Source organism: Apteryx rowi, unplaced genomic scaffold (assembly GCF_003343035.1).
Source record: "Apteryx rowi isolate R43461 unplaced genomic scaffold, aptRow1 scaffold_469, whole genome shotgun sequence".
In the NCBI taxonomy this organism is placed as follows: domain Eukaryota; kingdom Metazoa; phylum Chordata; class Aves; order Apterygiformes; family Apterygidae; genus Apteryx; species Apteryx rowi.
The window spans coordinates 208,373-235,884 of NW_020450726.1; the positions used below are offsets into that span (position 1 = coordinate 208,373).

General features: G+C 39.3%; 1 protein-coding gene across 7 annotated transcripts in view; it reads right to left on the bottom strand.

Annotated features, from left to right (window-relative positions):
- TRIO (trio Rho guanine nucleotide exchange factor) overlaps nt 1-27,512 on the bottom strand; it is a 254,157-nt gene that overhangs the window by 63,261 nt on the left and 163,384 nt on the right. For all 7 annotated transcript variants that reach the window (XM_026077921.1, XM_026077922.1, XM_026077923.1 and 4 more), the window contains 6 exons: nt 26,186-26,297; nt 23,919-24,109; nt 20,511-20,612; nt 19,916-20,058; nt 19,176-19,275; nt 10,720-10,963 (listed from right to left, as the gene is read on the bottom strand). In XM_026077921.1, coding sequence (XP_025933706.1) covers nt 10,720-10,963; nt 19,176-19,275; nt 19,916-20,058; nt 20,511-20,612; nt 23,919-24,109; nt 26,186-26,297 — 892 coding nt within the window. The remainder of the gene's footprint in view (nt 1-10,719; nt 10,964-19,175; nt 19,276-19,915; nt 20,059-20,510; nt 20,613-23,918; nt 24,110-26,185; nt 26,298-27,512) is intronic.

The window sequence follows — 27,512 nt, forward strand, 5'->3', positions numbered from 1 at the left end:
TCATTAAATATTTAAAATGGTAAACTTGGGGAAATTATTTTCTGATTGATGGTAAAAGCGATATTTTCAGCCGGGTGTTTCACAACCTTCCTTTCTACATCTAGGGTAAGGCATTTGTCAAGAGCAACTGTTATCAAGTTAACAAAGTACTCAGGCTTTAATTAAAGATATTGGGAAATGAAGCATTTATACAACTATTCAGTGACCAAGCCCAGGATTTAAACAAGTCCTTCCTGTCTCCAGCTTTGCAGAACATGCCCTAAACTGTTGTTCATAGAGAGAATATCAAAAAGAACATGRCATTGTAAACTCCTCTTCTTAATCATTAGGCTATTATTTTCTTGAGTTTTTAATTCTGTCCCATGCTGTAACCAAGGAACTGGGGTATGTATACCACTCCCAAGAATGAAGGGGCCTCTCAAAGAAATGACGAGACATTCTGTGTCCCTGCTCTTCTGTTTATCTGGAAAAGCTCTGGGAAAATTCTGACTCCTCAGCACAGTCATTGCTGCAGAATGCCAAATCAGCTTGACGGATCCCAGCCACTGTCAGCAAAACCACAACAAACCAGCTTCAGATAATTCAAACAAAATCTTTTGGATGGGTCCAAGGAATGTTGTTCCACATATATTCACTGCTTAGCCAGGGGTGGGAGGGGAGAGGAAATGTGCTATGCCTTGTCTCTACGTTGGAGAAATCACAGAAAGAGTGTTCCAGTGAGAAATACTTGCTGTCCCAGTGAGACGTATTGAAGAAACATGGACTTTTTAACATTAATTTTATTATGCAAGTTATTCTTCATCATCCTGTTCATTGCTTTATTTGAGTTTTCTGAAGTAGACTCCTCAGTCATAGTTAAACACCTTTTCTCTTCCCTTCCTTCCCCAAAGAAAAAAGGAAGCAGTCTGTTGGGGTGAAAAAATAATCCAGCCCAAACAAGGTTTCACTTCCAAACCAGTTGTAACTGCACATACAGGAGTTGTATGCTTTTTAACATGAATCTTGGCTAATTATCTTAACTGGAAATGCATGTAGTTACAGACAAAAGGAAAGGGTAAGAGCATATTCCTCAGAAGTTTTCAGAATATAAAAGCACATTCTTGACTTAAAATTCACTTCTTTTAAGTGACTTAAAAGGAAAACAAGCAGTACTAGTAACCAAACTAGGTCATTAAAAATAAAAGAAATGCTTTCAAAATTGGACATGTACTCTCTGTAATAAGTAATGATGCTGAAGTTCTGCACATAGGCATACAGAGGAATTGCTTCTGCAGTCTGTGCGGGTTACCTGCTGGTTAGTATTACTGATCAAAATTCATGCCTTACTCCACTCGTATGAAGTTCAAATTGTACAAGTGCTTTTTTTTTTTTTTTTTTTTTTAGTTACAAATAGTTTTCATCAAGACCTTTCCTTTTGTCTCTGTTTGGTACTGCCCAACAGAAGTTAGGTTGGGGTAATAGTCATGGTTAAGTCACCAGTGCTCCTGGTTATAGCAGGTGGAAGCCATTATGACCCAACGTCATGCTGTTTTTGGGAGCAGTCAAGGCACATGGGCATTGAATGCACCTGAAGGGTGCCTGGATTTCAAACACTAGACATTTAACACTGAAAACTTACATAGTTCTGTAGCTTCCTTTATTATATTAAAGCTACTTCAGCAAAACGAAGCAATTGCCGGTTCCTCTGCAGTACATCCAACAGGAGATTAAGATCAAAAATGGGCATTTTCTGTAAGTATTTACCAACCAGGAGTTCAAACATTGCATTTTTGTCACATGCATGTATTTGCTACCAAACATATTTAAATATACTTGGAGGCTAATATTTCCACGGGGAGAAAAGAGTCCAGAGCATACGGTTTTAATATTCTACATTGCCTCTCAGATATAAAAAAGCCAGAAAAAAATCAGAAAATGTGTACTGCCAAACAATTCCCCAAATGTATGGGTGTTTCTGCATTGTAATTAACATTTTATAGCTACTCTGACTTTAAGAAATGGGATAATTCAGCCCTGAAAAAGACAGTTTTATTTGGGTTATATAGTACAGATTTTACTCCCCCCCCCCCCCAAAAAAAAAAAAAAGTTAGCTCTGAACCAAAAAGCCAGCATGGCCACAGTTCAACTCACATCATCACCACCGATTAGAATTATGAGAATATAGTTGTGAAATAGCCAGTTTAATTCTATACTTTAGATATTTCAGAAAGCAACTACCATCATTTAAGACAATGAGTCTCCTGTAGGACAGCAATTAGAATTTAGGTGCAAGTACACATTTTTGTTACTGGCCACAAACTTTCTGTACGCTCTCCTTTCTGTTCCTCCTGAACAAAGCATGTCATCTCGGTAGAAGTTTTGTATTGGTAATACTTAATGCTAAATTCCTGAACCACACAAAAAGGGCTAAACAGACTCTATATCCTAACAGGCATGGCTCTTGCTGACAAAAATATGAGGTTAGTATCCTCAAGAATGACAGAAAGGCTGTCACTTAAGTAAGCAACCTGGATACAAAGAGAATACAGTCTTTACCTTTAGGGTACCACCTAGCTTAAGCACCTTTTCTGTAGGTGTTACTGTAGCCCCTGAGCCTTAGAGCTCTGAGCCAGTGTTTCTGGACTGCATCTGGCACAACAGCACGTAGTCTTCCTGTATCTCTAGGATGAAAGAATAAAAACACCTAAGCCTGCTCTGCTCTATCGACGAACAATTTAGAGTGCTTGTATTTGGTTACATCCGAGAAAATGAATAAAGGGCAACAGAAAACGCTCTAGGATGGAACAACCACAAAGTCAGGCGTCTTTAAATGACTAGCTACTGAGAAATATACTACAACATGTAGTTCAAAATTGGGTGGCTTTCACCATAAATAAAGTTTTTCTGTCTAATACTGCCTAAAGCATATTTTCAATACACTCAACTAATTCCTTTCTTTAGTCCTCATTTCCTTGTTTTCACTTGATTTACATTTTTGCTACTGAGTCCTGCTTTCTTCTTCAATCTCTTACAGGATCTTTTTCTTCATTCGAAATTCCCTACATTCCACATTTATAAATATCCTTTCCTATTCATTAATAAGGGGGCAGATTACTTGTTAAGAGTCCTGAGCGCCTTTCCATATAGACAGCCCAGTACAAGGCAGCTGTCATAAAGAGTGAAAATAATCCCAAAGGCCAGCTAGGGGCAGGGGAGAAGGGGGGAATCCCACAATGAGAAAAGTTTTACTTTGAGTGTCTCCATCGGTTTTGCCCATTTTTAGCCATGAAGGTACATTGTATCCTAGAAGGTTCTGCTGGCTCTGGATCAGTCTTTCAGAAAGAAAAGGAGTGGCATGAAAACTGAGTTTTAACATATTGTTTAGTCCCTTTCTAGGGAAAGTCATCCCTTACAGCTGTTCTTGGAACAGCAACAAGCATAATTTAGACCTTGAAGATGCCACTTAGTTCCATGTCCCTTAAGTTCTTCAACAGAAAGCAACACATGTTCATTCAACTTCACTAGCTCTTCTTTCCAGGTGGCTTCCTTAGAAGCTTTCTGTTCTTTAGCATATTTGCAGCTTCTTACATGCAACTAGATTTCCTTAAATTTTGTATTTAAGGAATCTCCTTATCACAGGTTCCTTAGAGTTCAGATTGACAAATGAACATAGGTCTAGTAAGGCTAAAATCACATCCAGCACAGGGCAATGAGATTAACTCTTCCTGAACAGAAAATTTTTTTACGATTCATTTCCTTTTCTTCCATGGAATGAATATATTTTGGGTCAAAATCTGATGCATTTCTGATATCCCCACTGACACTGAGGGGAGTCCAAGACTCTAGGAGACACCTAGACCATAATCACAGAATCGCTGAGGTTGGAAGGGACCTCTGGAGATCATCTAGTCCAACCCCCCTGCTCAAGCAGGGTCACCTAGAGCACATTGCACGGGACTGCATCCAGGCGCGTTTTGAATATCTCCAGAGAAGGAGACTCCACAACCTCTCGGGGCAACCTGTTCCAGTGCTCTGTCACCCTCACAGTGAAAAAGTTTTTCCTCGTGTTCAGATGGAAGCGTCTGTGTTTCAGTTTGTGCCCGTTGCCTCGCGTCCTGTCGCTCGGCACCACTGAAAAGAGTCTGGTCCCATCCTCTCGACACCCTCCCTTCAGATACTTGTACACGTTAATAAGATCTCCTCTCAGCCTTCTCTTCTCCAGGCTAAACAGGCCAAGCTCTCTCAGCCTTTCCTCATAAGAGAGATGCTCCAGTCCCCTAATCATCCTAGTAGCCCTTCGCTGGACTTGCTCCAGTAGTGCCACATCCCTCTTGTACTGGGGAGCCCAGAACTGGAATACACAGTACTCCAGATGGGGCCTCACCAGGGCTGAGTAGAGGGGGAGAATCACCTCCCTCGACCTGCTGGCAACACTCTTCCTGATGCACCCCAGGAGACCATTGGCCTTCTTGGCCACAAGGGCACATTGCTGCCTCATGCTTAACTTGGTGTCCACCAGCACTCCCAGGTCCTTCTCCGCAGAGCTGCTTTCCAGCAGGTCAACCCCCAACCTGTACTGGTGCCTGGGGTTATTCCTCCCCAGGTGCAGGACCCTGCACTTGTCTTTGTTGAACTTCATGAGGTTCCTCTCCGCCCACCTCTCCAGCCTGTCCAGGTCTTAATTGGATTTATAAGAAGAGAAATAAATTTGTCCGCTGCCTGGGACAAAAAATATGTTCAAGACAGAATTAGAAATTTCTTCTCTCTCTCGGATATAATGCTGAACTCCCAAATAGGACAAAGTTTTCATTGCCCCTGTACAAAAATTTCAGAGATAAAGTAACCACATACTCATACCCACAAATAGAGTCAACATGGAAAATACAGATATATCTGACAAGTCTTTCTGGATTGGGTTAGGGTAAAAGAACAGTGCATGAGTTAGCAGCAGATTTATGTAGAAAGCAATCCTCTGAAGTTTCAGAGCACATATAAGCTTGATTTATACAGAACTCTTCTAGAAATTTAAACTGTGCCATTCATTAAAATCTTTACAACTCATGACAGTTTAGGAATGAAAAATGCAAGGGAATCAATTCCTACAAATCTTGCTGCTTATTCACGGGTGAATTAGAATTTGGCTGTTAACTCTGACCATCTGATATAGCTTGGCTATAAAGCTCTATGCAATGGTTGTGATCTACTAGAACAGTCAATGACTGATATTTTATTTAAGTTTACTTATGCCCAAAACATGTTCTTAACTGCAAACTCAATTAAAAACCACAAGGTGGGGAAAGTCAGGATATAGAATTCTTGGTCTACTTTTGTACGGTAGCTTTTTTTTTTTTTTCCCTCCTGAACCAAAGCACAGGTACATGGTTTAAAAAGCCACACACACACACACACACACACACACACAAATCAACTATCTCTGTAGCTATTAGCCTAATAATGCCTCTTGGCAAAATATTTGTGATTACATGGATGTTTATGATTTATTAGGCTTTCAGAACAACTGATAATAGGAAGTTGAACTTCAGCTAATAAAATGCCTGCACCCCTGTACTAGTTCAAATATCCCTAATAACTAGGTTGAACCAAAAATGCAGCAAGACTTTTCTAATTTATTTGCTAATTTAGGCTAGCAGAATGTTATATCTGTCTGACTGCTCAGCTTTGCGGCATCAGGTGAGAAAGTCTTATGAGATTTTCTAACAGCTGACTATCTGGATGGAAAGCCTGTTATTTGGAAATATTATTAGGAAGAAGTTGATTCCACATGAAATATAATTCCTAGATTAAAGTTTAGTGGCCTGAACTACTAGAGCATATTGCTCAATATAATTTTCTGCATCTGATCCGAACCAGCTATGCAGTAGAAGCCAATGCCTTTCCTTTATCCCATCCTGGTAACTACAAGGCCCCAAAGCAACCTAACACAGCAAGTACTGCACCTCAGCACTGTTACCAGTGACTTTCCCTGTCAGTCTTGGCTATAGCTTTTTCATTTCCTGCAGCTGTGAACAATGTCAGGTGGTCTCCCAGGCAGCGCCCTGGCCTGCAGCCATGGGGGGGAGGTCTCTCTCCTCACTCATGGCCCACGCTTTGCTGACTTACAGGCTTAAAACAACAAATCTTCCCCTTCCACAGCCTCYCTCGGCTTTTAAGCAAACAATTGCTTAAGTCATCGTCTTTGTCCTTCTTTCCTCTCACTTGAAAAAGGGAGCCCTTCTTCAACTATCCAAACTGGATCCCCATTCTACTTGACCAAACGCTCTGTGCTGCTGCTGTTCAGAGCTTCCTCTCCCTACATGGTAGCGTTTGGATCCAAAATGAAAACACACCATTTCTCAGCTGTAACTTTCAAAGCTCTTGATCACACCTGACACATTTTACCTTTACTCTCCCCTTCCATCTAAAATCACCCTTCTGAAGAGAAGTTTTCCAGTTGTGCAAGAGCAAACTTAAAAATGTGACAGCTTCAAGTTTCTGTCTTAATCCACTCGGTGGCCTCAACTATAAAATGTCTCTCTCTTCTGGGGAAAGGAAAGGGGAAGATTTGAAGTACTGTTGATTGTTTTTGAGAGCTATTTTGTATCAGTTTAGTGTTTATGTAGCTTACAAGGGGAAGTGAGTGTCAGAAGCAACCTCTTGCACTGGAAGATCTCTAGCTCACCTGTGCAATAGTTTTTCATCTTGATTGAGGTCCCCACACCAATTCACCACCAGCTTTGACACCTCAGACTCCTGCCCTACAGCAATCCTTCCCATCTCCCAGGCATAGGAAGGGCCTTAATACACAGCTCTGATTAATTCTGTCAAACTTTGTCTTGGATAGCATCAGCTTTTCAATCCTCCTTCTTACGGTAGAGATACTACAGATGAGAATACAGACTGCTGAACTAGTATTTTTCCTTTATGGCACCAGGGAGGAGCACACCCTCAGAATAAAAACAAAAGCCAGTCCAGCAGTGGCGCATGGTATGTCACCACGCTATTAAGATGTCACCTACTTTTCAGATCTGAGCAAACGTACTTGATTATAAGAAGCATGCAGCCATCCTATCCCTTCAGGTAACAAAAGGCCTCTGTGCCCAAATTTTGAATCAGAAAGCTGGGCCACACCTTACTGTCAATTAGTGTTACCACCTCCCCTTCCCCCCCAAACTTATAGTGCAGACAGACAGGCAACTGTCGAGCTCGTGATCCAAGGCTTGTGGTCCTTGTAGCTCTCCAATCAATGGCACCTACAGGGAGGGAGATGAAGGACTAGCGCAAATTCTTCAGACTTCAGAAGCACCCACCAAGTCGGAAAGGTCAGTGAACTTGTGGTCTAAACAGGTGTGAGATTTGCAAACAGTTTGTAATGCCCTATCCTGTCAATGTTTCTTCAGCTTACAAGTTCAATTTGGCTACAGCGAATCCTGTCCCTTGCCTTTCACCCAAAGCTTTGTGGCTGTATAAATGCCCTGCAAACGAAGGAAAGAGATCTACCCATATAAAAAGGATTTTAGAGTGAAAAGAAACCTCATTAAAAAGGGAAAAACATCAAATAAGAGGAACATTCTCTCTCATTCATACCCAATAACATGTGGGGAATCACTGGGAAAAAAAAAAAATCATTGCCTTAGGTATTACTTGTGAAAAACATGTTCTTCCAAAGCCAGTAAGTATTTTTTGTAGAGTGCACCGTTATTCAACCTCTTTACTACCCACTTGTTTGTCTTCTTTCCCCATTATAAAAGGGATTTAGATTTTTTTAAAATGTACTCATCCGTAAACTGCATGACAAATTGATTAAATGACCCAAATAATTTATAAAAATAGATTTCATATCCAGCAGAGTGAGCAAGAGGTCTGGAATCTGCAGTCAACCCTCCCCTGAAGTGACTATCCACCTAATGAATGTCTTTCCTCTAAGTAATCCTTCCCATTATTAACAACATGTCTGCTATCTTAACTGCTACAAAACTCTGAAAATTTAAGATACTACAATGCAACTTTTTACCCATTGATACTGACTTTAGATATATCAAACAATAAACACACCTTCAAGACAAGTAACACTTACAAACTTTCATAGGCAAGTCTAGGGGGTCATTTTTTGGACTATCACCTCTTGTCTCCTAACAACATGAGAATAAAACAATGTTACATTTTGTGACTGACAGGTAAGAAGTGGACAGGTAAGAAATGACCAAGATCAGCTGTCAGAACTAGGCTTCACTGAACATACTTTCTTCTTTTCTAATCTTTCAGGTTACCCTGTTTCAAATAGTCCACATTTCAGGTGACTGAAGGCATTAAATATCACCCAACATTTCCGTGCTCAGCGATGAAAACTGGTTTTACACAACTTAAGAATCAGCTGCAAATTAAGAGTTTTGCCATTTCAAACCTTTGAAGCTCACTCCAGCTCTGATACTAGTTTTCTTGGTTTTCCAACTTGTTTGTTTAGTTAGCAAACAGATGATATTGTTGAACACTGTTGGAAAGGTCAAAATTGTAAGGACCACAGAACGAATTATGGGGCCTCAGTAATACTTTGAATGTAGTTTTACTGAAATTACTAAGAGGAGATGTTGTTACTAAGCTATGGAGTGCAAATGATACTGAAATGCATGCAAAACTGATTCACTTACTCAAATCCTTCATTTATATAGGCTAAATGCTCAAAAAAACCCCAAACAGCCACCCCTGCCATCTCTTCCACTCCTGGTGATGGAGTGGTGGATTTATCTCCTGTTTTCCTTTGCAGTTATGTAAAACCTTTCTGCTTTAAGGTGTCCTCTTACAGCAGCTTGGGATGCCAGACATGCAAAAATTCCCGACTCATGTCTACTTCGTGTGGCTTAACCCAGGAACCGTACAGAATTACTTAGACTCAATGCTTACACACTGAGCCTGACACATCACACTTACTTTCAGACCTACACGCTCCAGAGGCCAATATCCTCATTTGTTGAATCATTGAAAAACTGTGGAAGTTTTACTGCATTATAGACAAAAGCCCATCTATGTTAAAAAGATTAAAGTTCCAGAATACAGCACTAAAAATCTGGGAAATATGACATTTGAAAGTTGTCCACTCAAGTGCACAAGAGACTGCCTTACATAATTTAAGGAAGTCACTTGTTCTTCCAAAGAACTCCTACTTCAATCAATGCCCACAATAAACAATACTTAAAAACTGAGAAGATCATTGATTTTTTTTCCACTCTGCTGATTAGCATATTCCCCAATGCTTTGTTTAGAGATCTTCAGTCAAACCCAGCATTTGAGAAAGAATGAGCAATTCCTCTATGGGATTGTTGGAGGTACTTTTCACTACAGGAGAAAAAAATAAAATCAAAGCACTCTACTAATTTTGCTTAGTTTTGTAATCCCTCTGTGAAATAAATGAAAACTATCAACCTCTTTCAAGCAACAGAGTGATGAGGCAGAAACYGAAGTGAGAAGCATCCAGCAGTTTCAAGTGCTCAGTAGGAAGCCCATTTTTTTCAGGATGACTTAACAGTATACAGGAGTTTGCATGTTCAAGACAGTTCACACTGACTTTAGCTGCAGTCACATGCACGGGAAGTTTTACAAACCAAACTTCCAACTCCTGAAGCCTGACACCCAGCAAGCAAAATGGGAATAAACAATTAGCAGCTGCATCTTAACAGCTAGGGCTTACATGATGTGCTGTAACATCACGAATGAAACCCGTGGCAGAGGCAGAAACAGAAGTCACTTCGGACTGCAACTCTGCAAACAATCTTGATTYTAGCATTAGCCTTTTCTTGTTTGTCAGTTTGCTTTATTAATACAATTAATGCTCTCTTTCCAAACTATATGTCATACAAACTAAACTAACTTTCCACCCCATTTACCTCATACAAATGCTAGAGGAAGAAAGAAATACATATGAAGTCCACTGGTTTAATTCATAAGAGACAAAAAGTTTTCCCTGTTAAAGAGGAAAATAGTTTCCTCTCTGTTACATAGAGCCCCTGAGGATTCTGACAGGCTCAATGCTCTCCACGTAACTTATATATTGTTCAGAAGAGTCTGCCTCTCTTAACAAAATTCTCTGTATTCAAAAGTAAAATGCCCTAGCTCCAAAGGAAATAGGATTTTTATCAATAAGTGTCGTTAAAACAAAAAACAAAAACCACAAAAAAACAGTTGACATTTCCATGATTTCACTCCCCTGTCAGAGGAAGAAATGTTTTAGTGAAACCTAAATATCATTTCCAATTTTATCATCAAAACAGCTGCAAACCCTTCTCTCAAAGGGTTATAGCATACAGGAGATCAAAAAAGTATTCCAACTACACARCTAAATCCTTCAGACTTTTACTTTATCAGCCTGCATTCAGGAAGCTCCTGCTGTGCGTGCTCCTAATGGAAGAAACTGAGCAAAGGAATTGCAGCATAGCAAAACCTTAAAAACCATCAAAAAATTAACTGATTTTTATTGCACCCTCCAAAGGTGCATTCTTTCATGGCTCTGGAGAAAAAAAGAAAAAAAAAAAGATTTCAGAGCTGCACTGGAAAAGGGAACAAATTTTGCCACTGCTGCTAAGGAAAATGTGGTTAAATAAAATACAGACACCCAAACAGCCAATTCCAGTGCCAGGAAGTATGGATGTGAGTATTTACCTTTTTCACTGCAGTAAGAAGACATGATAATGCCACGTTACCCGAAACTTGTCCTGTTGATGGCTACGTTTCGTTTTCATTGTTTCCTACCTTTGTGGTTGAAAATCCCCTCCATCTCCATGCTGCTGCGAGAGTGAGCGATGCAGAGAGAGCCGCAGGGGACCAGCCCTTCCGCTGCTGGCGATCGATCGGTGGTGCGCACCAGGCACCAGTCTGGCTTGTCTTGGGGCCTCTCCAGCACCTCCACGGTCTGGCCCCGGCGGATCGTCAGCTCATTGCTGTTGCAGGCGGTGAAGTCGTGGATGACCACCGTCAGCTCGCACCCGCCGGACAGCTGCAAGGAACAGCAAAGACCAGAAGCCAGATGAACACTCGTGATCACCCCTCTGGACATGCACTGTTACCTAGCTGGGATTCCTAGCAGCTTGCATGTTTTGGGTAAAATAATAAGCTTCTGGGACTTGCCAGTCAAGAGGAGATAATTTCAAAATAAGATAGTTCTGATGTTTTACCACAGATTTTAACTCTGCTCATCTCTGCCTGTGTTCAAAGTACTCTGGTTGTGACAATGTTGGGCAGAGGATTTAAGCCATTTTTCTTGCTAAACTTGCTACCCTAAAAGCTGAAGTAGCAGTCACTTCAGACTATATACTATAGGTGATAATCGGCAAGAAAAAGCCAGTTATTACTAAATACAATCACTCATGAGCTTTGGATCTTGCAATTTAAAAGGAGAAAGTCACCTTTTTTGATAAGCTGACTGACCCATTCCCACCCCACTCACAGTTTACTCTCTACATAAACAGGTCACAAAATCACCCAGGATGTACCATATATAAATACAAAAATCATCATAAACATCTTCCAGTAAGACTCCCAAATACTTAACTCTGACAGAAAACCCCCATAGGCTCCTTACTTTCACCTTTTTGCTGATTCCCCAAATGAACACACACAAACTTGATTCAAGGGAATGAAAGCTCAGGGTCCCCCCCCACCGAAAACCCCTCATTAGTATTATTTTGTCTAAGCTTAAGTTTCTTTTCTTTGATTGTTTCATCTACTTTGATATAAAATGAAAATTATGTGAATTTTGCAAAGCTCCCAAGATTGCTCAGGGTCGGAACATACATCCAACTTAACTAAATAATGGTTGCTCAGAGAATTCCTTCTCCTTCCATATGGCAAGAGCGCTCCAGACTACTTGAGACTGCAGCGTATGGCTCCTGCCACAGTTCAGACTGCTCCAGTGCAACATTCCTATTTGATCTCAGATGGTGTGCAACTTTAAGGATTCAGCAGTGTAGACCAAGTCATTAAACTCCAACTCAGAGAGGTAACCCTGCAACACCACACTTGGACAACTACTCAGTGAGAACTCTAACTGTAGCAAATACAGAAGCATACACTACACCAACATATTATATGTGATTCCTGCCACGCTACGTTTTGACTGTTGTTACATTTATGCTCTTATCTGGCTGCCAGCTAAGTCCCATGAGCTTTAGGTAAAGGAGAGATGACATTTCCATCGTTATTTATTATTTTCATTAAAAGTCTTGAAGTGGAATGCCAAGTGCAAACTTTACTAGGAGGCCACTACTTATTACTGAGCGCAAATTTTAGAGCAGACAACAAAAGCAACAAAAAAGCAGTAAGACTCAAAGGCTAAGTCCAGCTTTCTCTTCCTCAAGTCTGCAACCAGCCACAGGCCGTGACTCCTAGCGGACAGCCTGGAGCAGCTCCAGAGCTTTCCCATGCTCTCTCCCTGCTAATCTCACCAGCTGCCCTTACTTGTGTGGGTGCACACAAAGAAGGAAAAATTTCACTTTGCAGGGTGATGCAGGGGATAAGAAGGGCAGAAAACTCTTGTACATCTAGTATGTAAGGAAAATAAATCAGGTTGCACCCATTTAGATCCAGGCTAAAAATTAATCACATTGCTTCTACTACATCTCTCCAGACAGCCCCAATACCCAAATTATGAAGTGTACATCTTCAAAACATGCTACCTCCTCCTTCACTAAAAGTTTCTTGTTCCCTTCCCCCTCTTCCTCTGTGCTATATTAGTTTTTAGTCTATGTAAACTATGCCAAAGGGGAAAAAGTAGAACGCTTTCCCTTGTTTTCTGGTATTGATTTATGTTACAGCCTTCTTCAGACAAACTCAGAAACAATTGAAAACATCTGTATGCCTGATGGGGTCTATGAAAAAGCCAATGGAGTGTGACTTCATGAGGCATCCAATGCAGACCTTAAATTTTTCTCAGGGAAGTCTATATTCTTCCCCCAATCACTGCAAGTACCAATACAGTAATAAGTAGAGACTTTCCAGAAATTGCATCTAGGCATGATATTTTCTCCTAAATACCCACAGGAACACAGCTCTGGTGCTCTGCTTGCTTTTCTGACCTTCCACTTCCTGCAAACAAAGATTCAAATACACTTTGTGACCAGATGCTTTTGGCTGTAATATAGGTGTTATTTCTTTTCCTTCCCCTAACGAAAAAAACCTAATTTCTCAGACTTGAAGATCAATAAGTACTTTAAATGGTATTAAACTAAAGGAAAAAGCAAACAAAGGCTGTCACTGGCTGTGTCAGAGACTATTGAAGTATAACCAGTCATTGAGACTATGTGGGAATGGGATATCCTAGTTGGTCAGTATTCCCCCAAAACTCAATATTCACTCACACTTCAGCACACAGTGCGTGCTTCCTGCATGCAAGTGGTAGTTGCACCCCATTTGCAAACATGCACAAATTGCATGTTCTGAGATACAGCTTAGTGCAGGGCTTTTCTACTGCTGTCTAAAACACCAAAACCAATCCTGTATTCCTCACAGCCCATCTCTAAGCATAAGTTATGATCATGAAGAAACTAAATAAGACCGAGAGTATTTCCCAACTATCCCACCTCTGAGATAACAGCCATTTATCCTCCCTGCAGCCATAATGGTTAGAAAGCACTGTTTTTCTTCATTTCATTGCCCCTTTTCTCTCTCCATAACATGCTTTCTGAAAGTGGATTCATCTTTTGCACTGATTAAATGCAGTTGGAGAGCAAGGAGTGTCTGTGATTAAGTGCATTGCTCAACAGCTGTTGCTGGACAGCTTTGGCAAGGCACTCTAGGCTGGCTGGAGGGGAGAGAGGCACAGCAGAACCGGGAGACTGACTTGCACCAAAGAGAATAGTTAGAGTTATTCAATCACCTAAATTCAAGTTTAGGCTGAACAAGGGTTTTTATGTACTTTATCCGTCCTTCTCAAGAAACCCTTTATGTAAACTGAATTAATTATGCATGATAAAAATAAATGAGGCTATGTCTGAAACATGGAAACTGGAGAGACAGAGACTACATGAGAAACAAAAGGCAGACAGAAATAGAACTGCAGATTAAAAAGGTGCAGGGTTTAATTAAACAACTAATCATGGGACACGGTGTCTTGCAGTTGATGAAATTAATGTTCACCATCTACGTTCACCTCTGTGGCCTTTTAATCACTGTCATTTGTGGAGAGAAAAAAAACAAAAAACAAAAACATAGCACACATTCACTGGCTAAATACATTTGTAGTGTTTGCCGAATTCAGAGACACTACACTAAGTGTTCATCTGCCATTCAGTCCCTGAAAAGATCATTACTGCCAGAGTGCTGCTGAGTACAACAGCTTTTCCATCAGGCCATATTACCTCATCTCAGGATTGCATATTAAATTTAGTGCCCTATTGTAATTCTATACTGAGGAAAGGAAAAAGAAAAAAACAAGAGAGCATCTAATAAAATTTCCCAGTTATTTTCAAGTGTGAAAATCTGTAACTCCTTTTTAAAATGGAAACAAGTGCACTGTGGGAGAAAAGAAAGGGGAGACAAGTTCTAGCTTAAACAAGAGTATTGGGATTTGACCAGGTTGCTTCCCAGACTTGGTTTTTGACTATGAAAAGAGGTGTGCGTTCAGAAATGCATCTTGTTTTTACCAAGAGAGAAAACTAGAAGCTCTTCTGCTGATGGGAGCCTTTTCTCTTCTGTGTTCTCAGCTGGCAGAAACTAAATACTTGGTTGTCTCCTGCTGCTTCGGTCCTTTTTCTATTATCCAAAGTACTACACACAAGCTTAAAGAAGCACGTGACTGAAATGTAACTTCAAATAGAGAGCAGTACAAAATGTTACCAGCTGGGCATAAAAGACAATTAGTTAAAAATAAAATATTGCTCCACTGACCACGCAGAGTAGCTAGCAGGACTTCTACTATTTAAGATAACACTATGATAATTCTTTTTCTAAAAACCTCTCACTTTCTCATTTACCRTAATAGCAGTTTGGATTATTTCATATTACTACCTGCTCAGCTAATACAAGCATAAAGTGATCTATCAGGCCCACCGCATTGTTTCCTTCAGCTTCCCCGCTTCGTTTCCTATGCACTGAATCAAGTTCAGAACAGGACGTTAAAACAAGATCCAGCTCTGAGGCTAGGAAATGAATAGGCAGAGTGTCATCTCTTATTCATTAGGCCACCCAAAAACACCAGCTATGCCGCTACAGAACGGGAGTGGAAGGAATGCTGCGAAAGGTGGAGAGGGAAATATTTACTGCAAGAGTACAGTAAGAGCACTCACTGGGAAAACTGAGAGGCTTTGACAGAGCAAAAGAAAAAGTTTACATTTAATCCTGGACTACATTATACCTTCCAATACTTCAGGATGGGCCGGTGCTGTGGATGTACTTTAGCTTGTCCTGCAACATATGGAAATACACCAGAGAGCTCTCTAATAGAAGAAAGATGATATTAAAAAGGGGTAGAAAGAAATCTTAAGTTATCTAGTCCATCCTTTTCTCTTCCTCCAGAACATGATCAACTACAACTATGTGACTCATCATTAACATTTATCCAAACTGGTCCCAAAGATCTCCAGTGATGGGTGTTCCCCAGCCTTCACAACTACCATTCTTGTCCCATCCGCTAAAATACGGGTAAAAGATTGGTTCATACTTCTGCGTGATAGCTTTTTACATATTTGAAGACCTCAAGTTCTTCCTCCTGCCTTTTTTCTTTAGGTTCAACAACCCTAACTCTTCTGTCTTTGATTATATGTTATGTTTTGTAGACCATCAGTCAAGTTTGTTTTTTTCTTCCTGGAAACTCTTCCAGTGGCCCACACCTTTGCTGAAATGCTGTACTCAAAACTGCTTGCAGTATCTAGTAGAGGACTTACGAGGGCTGAGCAAAAACTGAGGACTCTGTGTCTTACAGCTTGACATCCTGCCTGTACATCACAGTATAGGGCTTTTTGTTTTTTTTTTTTCCCATTCCCCTTTCCCATAATTGCATCATACTATTAAATTATGTTCAGCTTGTGATCCTCCAAAACTTCTAGAGCTTCTTCTCAAAAACTGTTCAGCCCTCTCACCATCTTCATTAGCAATTAATTATTTCCACCTATTCACGATAGCTCAAATGTGTCCCTATCAAATTGCATGGTATTTTGCCAAGCCATTTCTCCTATTTGCCAAGATGTATTTGAATCCTAACCCTGTCTTCCAATACAGTTTTCAGATKACATTAAGCTGGGAGGGATGTCAGCTTTATAAACATACCAACTATTGCATCATTCCAATCATTAATGAAAAGCAACACACAAAACTAGAGCCAACAATCAAATGTTACAATTCTAACTCAAAAAGCCAGGGTGCAGAAGAAGCAGCTAATCATGAAGTTATTCTCAGTTGTTAAGGCATTTCCAAATATGTCAGAAAATAGGATACAAAGAGGAAAGTTCTACTGGACAACACTTAACCACTTACTTTCAGGCTAAGGATTTTTAGCTCTTTCAGTGTAGATGTCTGAGGAGATGAAAAAGAATACTGAGTTTTGGATAAAGGATTTCATTCTTGGTATTCTCCCTGCATAACAACTTACCACTTCTAACCAAAACAGTGTTTAAAGAGAGTTAATATCTGAACATATACTTGGAGAACATGTAAATGGTTTTACTTCACTGTTGATTATTATTAGATGTTCGTTTTTTGTTGGCTTTTTTTTTTAAACCACAAAGCTAGACACAGGTGAACACAAATGTTCAGCAACAGCATAGTCAGTGATGCAGTGCTAAACAGTTTCACCACTTGCTTAACGCTATTTAAAATTAGTTGGTATCTTTAATGCTTCTCAATTTGGAATCCCAGCTCCATTTGGGATCTGTTCCAATTTCAATGAATATGACTGAAAAGTCCCATTGTTCCTTCTAGTTAACCACATCAACAGCACCTAAAATCCCTAAATCATTTTGCTCCATCTCTGTAAGACATCCAAACATATTTTAAGCTTCTATGCTGAGAAAACCAAGAGTCAATTTTAAACCCCAAAGGGACTGCAGCTAAAGAATTCTTAACATATAAAGTGAGAGATTACTTCACATTCAGCAAGTGTCAACATATCCTACAGATTTCACTGGCCTTCTGCCTGTTACTGTTCCTTAGCAAATTCTATTTTATATTTTTAAGCAGTTTTAAAAACTCTCCTTTGTATTCAAACCAAAATATGCATCAGAAATATTAAAGATATCTTGTTAATTCATCCACTTTTAAGAAGTACACAAACAGTAATGCCTTTCCTCAGATACATACAGTACGTAACAAAAGCAACTTCCAGAGGGCCTCCCAGTCTTCAATATGAATTTGTCTGTTTTTCCTGTCAAAGAAAAGTCTAGCAAGAATTTTATACATTAACGTGAAAACTCCAGGCTACTTGAAGAATACCACCAAGCTCATTAACCAACTTTAAAGTTTAATTTGTCCAGTAAATATTTAGAAAGTCTCTCCATTCCTCCTTCCTTTAACTTATAATTCCTGTTAAACAGGTTGTTGGTAAGAAGCTTGGACTCCTCTTCACATCAGACTGGAAGACAACCCTGAGGGCATTTCAGCTGGCCAGCTCTGTTAATAATTCTCATATGATGCATGAAATAGTACTGTGAACAGCAATAGGAGACAAGCCATGCTATTCCCCAGTAAATAATACATTGTAAACAACTGAGGAGGAGCAATGGTTGTGCTTGCTAGGATGGATTGCAATCCCTCAGTTTGAATCAAAGCACAATCCAGCCAGATTGTGCTCAGATAAGCTTGTCATCTCAGCCAACGACCAGGGAAATCAGAGGCACTGTCTTAGACATACCGAGCCAAACTTTTAAGAATACGTATAACATGCATCAGTCTCTTTCCCAGTATAGGTAACACTGCTTTTGTAAGTCTCTGAGCAGCTAGGTAAGAATGGAAAATATAAAGCAGCAACACAAAAGTCACTGAAAGACTATTTTCCTGCTCTGAGCAACCATTTTTCCAATAGATATCCTCAGAAGAAACAACCAAACACTGCAGAACAGTTTCAGTACAAATACACAAGGTCAAAGCGTAGGCTACTTTTGCCAAATAACGGAGCAACCCTAAATACCTTTGTACTTCCTTTTTTCTGTCTTTTTTTTTTTTTCTCCATATGGGGAAAAAAAATCATAGGCTTTAAGTGACATGCAAAAATACAGAAAACTAGAACTCTTTTAGATGACTATGGGAATTGTTGAAACATTATTGTGAGAACCTATTCACTTAGCTGCCTATAATACACTGATTACTTATCTGTGTAGTTTGAATAGCTCATCAGAACAATTTTACCCAATGAGATAATAGGCCAACCCCCACCAAAAGAAAAAACAAAAAAACCCATGTTTTCAAATAATTTACTAGGCAGTTTCTATTTTCTTACTCATGTCCTAGTTGATAAACACCTATTTTCCATCTCTGCCTCCCTCTGAGGTCATTAAACTTCTCACTTGCCAGAAGTCGTCTTTTAACTCCAAAGTAACACACACACACTTCAGGAAAGAATTTTCACTCTTTCAATTTCTGTCTTTTATCCATGAAAAGCTTTGGCTATGCCTGCCTTAAGGGATAACCCAGCTAAAATCTGCAGGCAGACATGAAGGAAACACTAGCACTAGTATCATACGGTAGTGTTGTGGGTTACTCCTCTTTAATATTGTGATTTTCATTAGGTCTAACACAGAAGGAGAGCGCACTCACCCTCTAATGCATGAGCATGGGGATGGGATTTTTGCCTTCACAAAACTAACCACACGGCCATGACCAACCCCAAGCTAGTACAAACAGCAGATGGTACGCTTTCAGAAGGGCTGACTGAGACTGAGACCAAGAAAAACTTTGTGCTCTGAGTATCAAATTTCACAGAAAATAAAACTTTATTTTTAAATTGGGTCAAAGCTTTGAACAATCTGCAGAAGGCAGCAGATTCAAGTTTGGAATAAACAGAATTCCCTTATGATCTATTGGATTTGGACAATCTCCCTGGTTCCCCCATTGCATCTAAATATTTTTTTTATTGCACGTAGCTACTTTTAAGAAAGATTTGACCATAAGTCAATGCTTCCATCCCTCCCCTCTAGAGGTAACTAAGGACCAATCTTGGTAGTAACTTGCACTAGAGCATGAAGCATTTGCTCTCAGAACAGAGCACCATGTGGGAAACTTACCTTATCACTGTCTAGCGTGTTCTGGGAGGTCCGTGAGGCAATTGAAATAGTATCGGGTTGGCTGCTACCATCTCCCTGACTGTCCAGGTCCTCGCCGTCTCTACAAATAATTTAGTTTTCATTACAATATTAGCACTGTGTTTGTAACATGATAGCTCCTACCTGTAACTCTAAAGACAGGGCACCTAGGCAATGTAACGGTGGACACCAAGACAAAACAATTGATGCAAAAATCAGATATTCAGCACTTAATACTTGGTTCTATGCTTTAAAGAGACAGCATACAGATTCTTTTGTTCAAGGACTATATCATGTGGTGTTAAGGTAATGACAAGCCAGCCAGAACCATGGTAAAACTCATGCAGCCACTTTGCCAAAGTTAGCAAGCAGATCCCTCAGTCACGCATTTTAAACCCCACAGAAAACCAAGAACCTGAATAATACATACAAAATTGTAAAAATCTAAAATGTACAGCTGTCCTGAAGAAAAAATACTGCAATTCTAAATCCCTTCCATTTACAATGGCTGAATTACACAAGTCAAGGACTGTTCAGAGCAGAAATCTTAACCTGTTCAGTACAGCAGGAAACTTGAAATTAATTATAAGGTAAAACTGGCCACAGTGACTCTTGGTTTTGGGCAATTCACTGAAAGCCAGGAGAAATTCAACACAACAGAGGAAACAGTGCTGTTGGAATGGTGTACTGGGAGATCTCTCATTATTTTAAATACCACTTACCTTCTTCCTTTCTGTTTTGTTGTTGGTGCAGTTTTGGGGATGTGGATTGGCTCTTTCAATGCTCCTTTCAGATGAATGGTCCTTTCTTGTATCACTTCCCGAATGTGTTTGATCCAGTCCTGTTTATTCTCTATACTGGACGCCTTTGATAAGCGAAAAGAAACAAAACCTCCACAATGAATAGCTCATTGTAGCTTGAGTATAAAATATATTGCTGATGCCATGATTTGTCTGCGGTCTTCTGAGCTGCTCAGTCAGTTAGTGGACAAAGCTTTCAAGCTACAGAATTCCAGTGGAGAAAGCAAAGCAGAGTAAATTGGATCAAACCTCTTTCTACTGCACTTTGGCTTGTGCAGCCTGTGTCTAGCCAGTTTGTTTAATCTTTAGAGAGACTATACAGACTCCCCTCTGCTTTCAGGCCACTTGGGTTAGATACACACCATATCTGATTCCAAGCAAAGGAAGATTATCTACCTGTCAGCACCTGTCCTGCAACAAGCAGCAAAAGTCATCACTTGTTGCCTTCCCAACATATATGAACAACAGCTACAGCAAGACTCAGTGTACAGTTTACAAGCAAGTCCACTAAATTTACCTTCAGAACAATTTTGTTGTCTGAAGTTGGTGTCCTTCCAACCCATAGAGCAAACTTGCAGGGATCTCCTTCTACRTGTTCTGTGACACCCAGTTCAGAAGTCTGGAATTAAGAAAAAATGGTCATTACTCCACGACAATTTTGTCTCAGTAGCCACAAAAGGATGCCAATATTCTACACAGCTGAGCTCCGTTGTTTAAAGGGAGCCTTAGAAGCTCAAGTCTAATTCATATACTTGAGAGAATCCTTTATTCTGTTTTTTTCTTCAAGAGCAACAATCTCAAGTCAATAACTTTTTCCAATAAAGTAACAACAAACAATAGTTTTTATGATATGAAATTTCAAATTGCTTATTTTACATTTTTTGAATTGACAACAAAAGCCTTGTGACTCAAAAAAAAGTGCTGAGTGGAAGATGGTGCTGGTTTCTCTCCTTGCTGATTTCCATCAGAGAACACTCATTACTTATTGATACTAATGTTTTTGCTCAGATAAGATATATCTAAGAATTCTCTTGCTATCTTCTAAGACTCGGATCTCTTTTCTGCCAAAGAAGTCTGTCCCAGCGTGTTTCCTTCCCTCTGAAACGGATGAAAAATATTCATCAGTTCGGTCACCCTGGAGAATTTTGAGAGACACCCACATTAATAATCACTCTTCAGAGATGCTTTAATGTCAGAACCTTATAGTTAATTATCATCCAAAATGTTTTTCCTTTCCAACTGGAATAACATCTCAGTCATGTGAATTTGCTTCTAGTTAAGCAATTCATATAGTCTCTATGCCAAAAGAAAATACAAACTAAGAAATACAGCTCAAATTACAAGATCTGTGACTCTAAAAGAGCTAAGCATTCTTATATTATTAGATACTATGAATAAAGTTTAAAGACTATATGTTGTATGTACAACAGAAGCCGAATTTTCCTCTCATATGCCTCACAACACACACTGGCTCATTACAAGAGATCCTGGAGACACAGAATCTGACAAGAAGTATTTTGTTCTAGTCTCATTGGGATGCTAACTTGTTTTGTTTTTTTTAAAAAAACAACCCACCCTTTCAGCTTTGTTGTCTCTTTTGGTAAAATGGATGCTCCTTCATTGAAATACTTAAAGTCTGTGATGCATTTTAAAGCTGACTCTCCAACAACTTTTGTGTGTGTTAAAAAGCTTATAAAATACGTAATCCAACATTACATTAAGTAATTCAAACAAAGTAATATCCTACTGCATGCTGCAATATAAAGTCTGAATGGGCAGGACAGTATTACTTTAAATGTAGTTTATTTTTAAAAATCTAGTAAATTTAGAAGCATCAGTACATTTGTGAGCATTATTAGTTTTACAAGAGACAGCTGGGGCTGGATATAGTAGAGGTCTATAAAATAACAAGCAGCAAAGCCGACACAGGTTGTTAACCACCTCTTTCAAAACAGTAACTGGTGGGCATTAAGTGAAGCTACTGGGAGCCAGGTTCAAAACCAAACACAAGAAAGTTGTTCTGTACCTAGTAGTATTGCTCAACCATGTAGTTGAGCAATACAACTCTTTGCCAAAGGACAAGGTAAATGCAAAAAGTGGCATGAGATCAAGGGACAAACTCATGGAAGAGAAATCCATTGGGCGTTACTGAATGTATAGAAACCACATCCAGGTCAGAAAGCTCCTGAACTGCCAAATACCAGTAACTGGGAGAGTATTCTAGCAACGTGTCACTTGCCTTGTTCCCATAGCCTTCCTTAGGCATTTGCTTTCGGCCACTTCATTTCTTTCCAAAGATTATTAACACATTCCTCTGCTACCACAAATCACACCAAGTATCCTTTGCTGGAGAAATCGTGAAGGTCAGCACACTCAATGTGCAAGAGATGAGACTCACTTTACTAAAACCACCTTTACAGGATTACAGTGTGGGAGACGGGATACTGGGCAAGAAAGGTCTTTGTCCWAATTGACATACATGCTTTCAGCATCTTTATGAATGCCTTTACTTAAGATCAAGCCATAAGAATTGCTACAGTAAGTAATCGACATTATGGAATATTTTGACAAGTAGGATATGAAGGCAAAAAGATATGCTTGTATTTTAAACATGAGGTACAATGACAGTTTTGAATATTTCCAGCAACTTCTCTAGGACTAAGGCTACTATTAGCTCTCATCAGAGGAACTGACATGACAAGCTTTTCAGCTCTGTCTCTTCTCCAATGTAATGCCTTGGCAGCTGACGTTACCTCCAGTACACCAAAACCTTTTCATATTTCTTGAGGGCACTGAAGATGTGCACAACAAAACATCCACAGCTGTGCCACTTGATAGCTACCTTATATCAGGAGGGACAACAGGTGTTTGAAATGAAGTAGCAGAATGTGTCTGGAGGGAAAGCAAAGTAACACAGGGAAAAAAAAAAGTTTTCTGAACCAACCAGCTTTACCAGTTTGGACAGAGGTGGAAAGAGGGAAAGAAAGAGTGAAAGGAGGTGAAGCAGGGAAAAAAGGCTTGGTATTTATACCACTTACACTTATGTGAAATATCCTTATAGAGTCAACAAAAGAATAAAGTATTCTAAAGCATGATTCTAAGAGGTAAAGTAGGTTCATGTTCTTGTTCTTAATTGTCTATTAAAAACTCATCTTGCTCTCAGTCAACGTAGCGCAAACCGAGAAAGCCACTCTTCTCACTTGGCTACCTGGGTTTACAGAGCGTGAATCCTGCTCTCTCATCCAGGTCATACTATAAGACAGCAGGGGGATTATGAATTCCAGGTTCAAATTTTGGAAAGCATACACACCACGGATGAAGAATGCCAGAGGGGCTTGTTTTTAAACAGGGAAAAAATGTCTCCATAGCCTTTCAGTAGGCTATAAAAAAATTATTTTATTCACAAAATATTACTGTGAGACTACTAATCTCAGTATACATTCTGGAATGAGCCCTTCCATGGCAAGGAGCTCTCTCCTTTCCAGGCCAGTGTTTGCAGAATACTCACCAGAACCAATCTTCAACTTGGAGATTACTGCAACAGCAATAGTAAACCAGCAGGTTGAAGCCAACCTGTCAACTCCTTCCACCCTTCTGCTTTATACAAATAAGTCTTAAAGAACCAGCAAATTGTATACATAATTAAAACAAAATCAATCCAGCCAATCTTGGTTTCCCCTAGTCATGACGCATCAAGATTGATATCCAGTCTTCAGTAGTTATTTTCAGCCTACTCTTTCTCCTCAAAAGCACAACAAAACAGCAAGCTTATAAGATCCACAATCTACAGTTTTCAAGGCTATTTTTTGCAGTGCGTTGAAAGGGTTGTTCAAGTTCTTAACGCACATTTAAGTCAACTGAGCCTAGTCACTTAACCATTTAGACAGTGTTTTCTAAATATGGTCACTTTCCCTCCTATACTTACAAACAGTTTACTCTTGTAAATGTATTTGCTCCTCCCACTGGAGTCCTTCACTTCTTTACTGAAAACCAAGGACATCTCAAAAAGAAAAAGGTGCCTCTCTCTGCCCTTTCGAATTAGAGTTTTGGGGTCCCACACTTGGAAGGATTCTTGAAGGATGAGCTCTCCCTGAGATTCTATATTTTCATCAAAGCCTAGAAAATCAGAGAAGAAAGGTTCACCATGAAAAGTTAATAACGTGAAGAAATTTAAAAGCATAGCTTTTGTTTATTAAGTGATTTCTTTATCTGACTTCTTTTTCAAATACAGCTTGCAAAAAAATGGGATTCAAAGGAAGGGATGCTGAAAAACAAGACTTGATTTCAGCATAATAATCTTAACTGTAACTCAAGTCCATGTCTATATTTGGAGATCCAACTGTTAAGTTTATCAACTCTTCTGGCAGTGTTTCACCAATAAGTGACAGATCTTCCTTTGTCAGCATTTCATGATTTTCACCATGGAAGTTATTATTAATATATATATATTTTTTACAAGGTTTCTATTACTGTAGAATGTGAGCAACTACCAAGCTAACAGAGAGCAGATCAAGCTGTTCCAACATCAGCCAGGTCCCAAATGTCATCTCTTTTGGTGGCTTATCTTCCCTGTCATACATGTAACAAGCATGCATCCGTGTTGCAATAGGGGAGAGAGAGATGGCAGCTTGGAGCTGTTGCCATATGACTAACCTGCAACTGATTCACTCCAACACTGATCCACAATAAAGAAATACCACCTGGGTTATTTATCCTGAGATACAACATAAGGCTGAAGGTTGAGAACACCAATGAGTTTACTTCTGTCCTAGTTGCACCATGGTCTCCCAGTTCAATACATGGCATTAGAGTTGCAGGATAACAGAAAATAGTCTACCATACTCTTCCAAGTGGTATAAAAAATGAATTTTAAAGAGATATTGCTTGCCAATAGTCTCTGAACAGAAAAGCACCAGCCTACTCAGAGTGATTTGTACTGCTTTAAACAGGGCAATATCATGGAGAGCATCAGGAGCAAGTTGTATCAGGATGTTCATTCAGAAACCTCCAAAGACATAAGGAGGAAATGTGTTCAACTCACTATATTTGTCTAACATGGGATGACTCAACTATACACACATGATTTGTTACAAAACCAACTTATGTAAAAGATTAGGATATGCTCCAGAGTCACATTCCCAAGGTTAAAAGATTATTACCAGTGCTGGTCAGCATTTATTCTAACACCATCTCCTGAACAAAGCATTTGGAAGTGATTTTGTAGACTGACCGACATCCTATTGTTTATAGCCATGGAACAGAGGTGATTTTGAGTGCTCACATGATTGAGGACCACATGTCAAAGCAGGAGAAGTTTCACAGTAACTTACACGATACTGAAAATTCTGTGACAAGCTATGTTTTACTACTAGGAGGCACAAAGAAGGGAAAGGAATATTGACTGAAAACACCAATAAGTCTTTATTCAGCAGCTGCAAGCTCAGGTGGCTATGCTTTCATCTCAAAGAACTTGGCCAAAGAAAAACAATTCTATTACTAAATAAACGATGGCACCATCACACATGATAACGTGCCGATTACAAAAATGATTTTGGTGGAAAGTTGTTCTAAGCACATAGAAACRGTTATATCCAACTTTAAGTGTCTGCCATGAACATGATTAGGCTGTTTTGGCTAAGATTCAGGCTAAATTGGCTTATGTTGCCATTTTACTGCCAGAAGATACATTTCATTTCAACCAGAAGTCTCTTATGGAACAGGCAGCAAACAGATGTGAAAATTACAAACATCTTGGAGACAATTATTTGACACACAAATCAGCAAAATCACCTCTAACACATTTATGCTCCTCATATAAAAAAGTCAAGGATTCTTGGCTGGGAAATGTAGCTGAAAGCATTATACCTGACCATTTACTTATTAAGTTTTAGGTCAGCAGCGGAAAACATTGTTAGCCTATATCTTTTTCAAATGCTGCAGAGAGACCTGTAGATCAGGATAAAGAACACTTAAAAAAAAAATATATATATATATATATATATATCAGTTGTCTGTCACAATTCTTTCTCCTAAATAAATTTGAGTTCTTCACATAAAAGCTATATAAAATACAACCCCCCAGTAAGAATTCTGACATTTTTCAGATCTTCTCAACATATGGTAATCTAAAAATTTATTTAAAAAATTAATATACAGCATATGGCCAAATTAAAAAGCTAATCTGAATCCTACCTTCCAGCATGCTGAGGTGCATAGCATCATTGGCTCGCTTTGGCACACTAAGCATCACCTCCAGGCCATCTTTAATCTCACCTTTACCTTCTTCACAGCACGTCAGCAGCTCCTGCAAAAGATGAGCAGACATGAGTACTATACACTGCTTTTCTACAATAATACAATAGACAATTAAATATTACTTCTAACAAGAAAAGGACTATTTCTGACAAGTAAAATCTATTTTGAACTTCTCGCTCTTCCAGCTACACAATAACATACTTTGCATTCATCATGATCAGTCCTTCAACGAGCAGCCCAAGCTTTCACTTACCCACTTCCATAATTTAAACAAGATCATCTGGATAATAATAAATCTTTAAAAGTTGTATTAAGGGCAGTATCTTTCTGATAAGCACAGACACAGCTATCAGATGTAGTGCTACGAGAAGGCCCAGAATAACCCGGGTGTCAAGTCATGAAGACAGGGGAAAGCAGGACAGCACAAAAGGACCCCCATGTCAATCCTTGCTCCACTGCACCAAAGACCTGCTCTGTACTACTGCCACTAAAAGAATCACATTGTTTCATTTCAAATATTCAGTGAAGTACTCTATTCTATGTTTACACAGTTAAAAGCATCCTTCAGACAAAACTTTTATATACAAATAAGCATTAACTTATGGACAGAAGCTGGAGAATGGAATATTCTGAAACTTTGTAATGCAATTTAAGGAGATGTAGTCCAGTGCCATCCAAAATCCCACAGATATTAGCATAATACTGCTTGAGTTGATACTGAAATTTCCTCACATCCTTTGAGCTTTTAGGCAGTATCAATACAAAAAATGTAGCTTACAAAACCAAAAAGGACATATTACATTCCTATTCAAAGACCCATTTAATTCACTCCCTCAGGTTAAATTCCTTTATTCCTTTTAAAGAGAAAGCCAGGTAGTTCCTACTATAATCATCCTCACATTATTTTGCATTTATTAACTCCCTATACCATCAACACAGGAAAACAGCAAAAACAGACAAATTGTGCATGGCAACACCACAGGCCACAGAACCTAACAAATATCCTCTAGGAGACAGAAAAAGATGAGCAGTTTCAACACAATTTGGAAAAATAACCAGAACCTCTAAAACTGTAAATGTTTCAGCTGTCACTGAAGTTTTGGGCTCTCCATTCTTCCATTTTCTTACAAGAAAAAACCCCCAATACCAAATAAATCCATTTTACTAAGCAGCAAAGCCATCTAGCTCTGCAAAGCCTGGTGAAGTCAACCTACCCCACCACTTCAATAAGGTTTCAGCTGTGGCATGTTTAGATTCAAAAGTT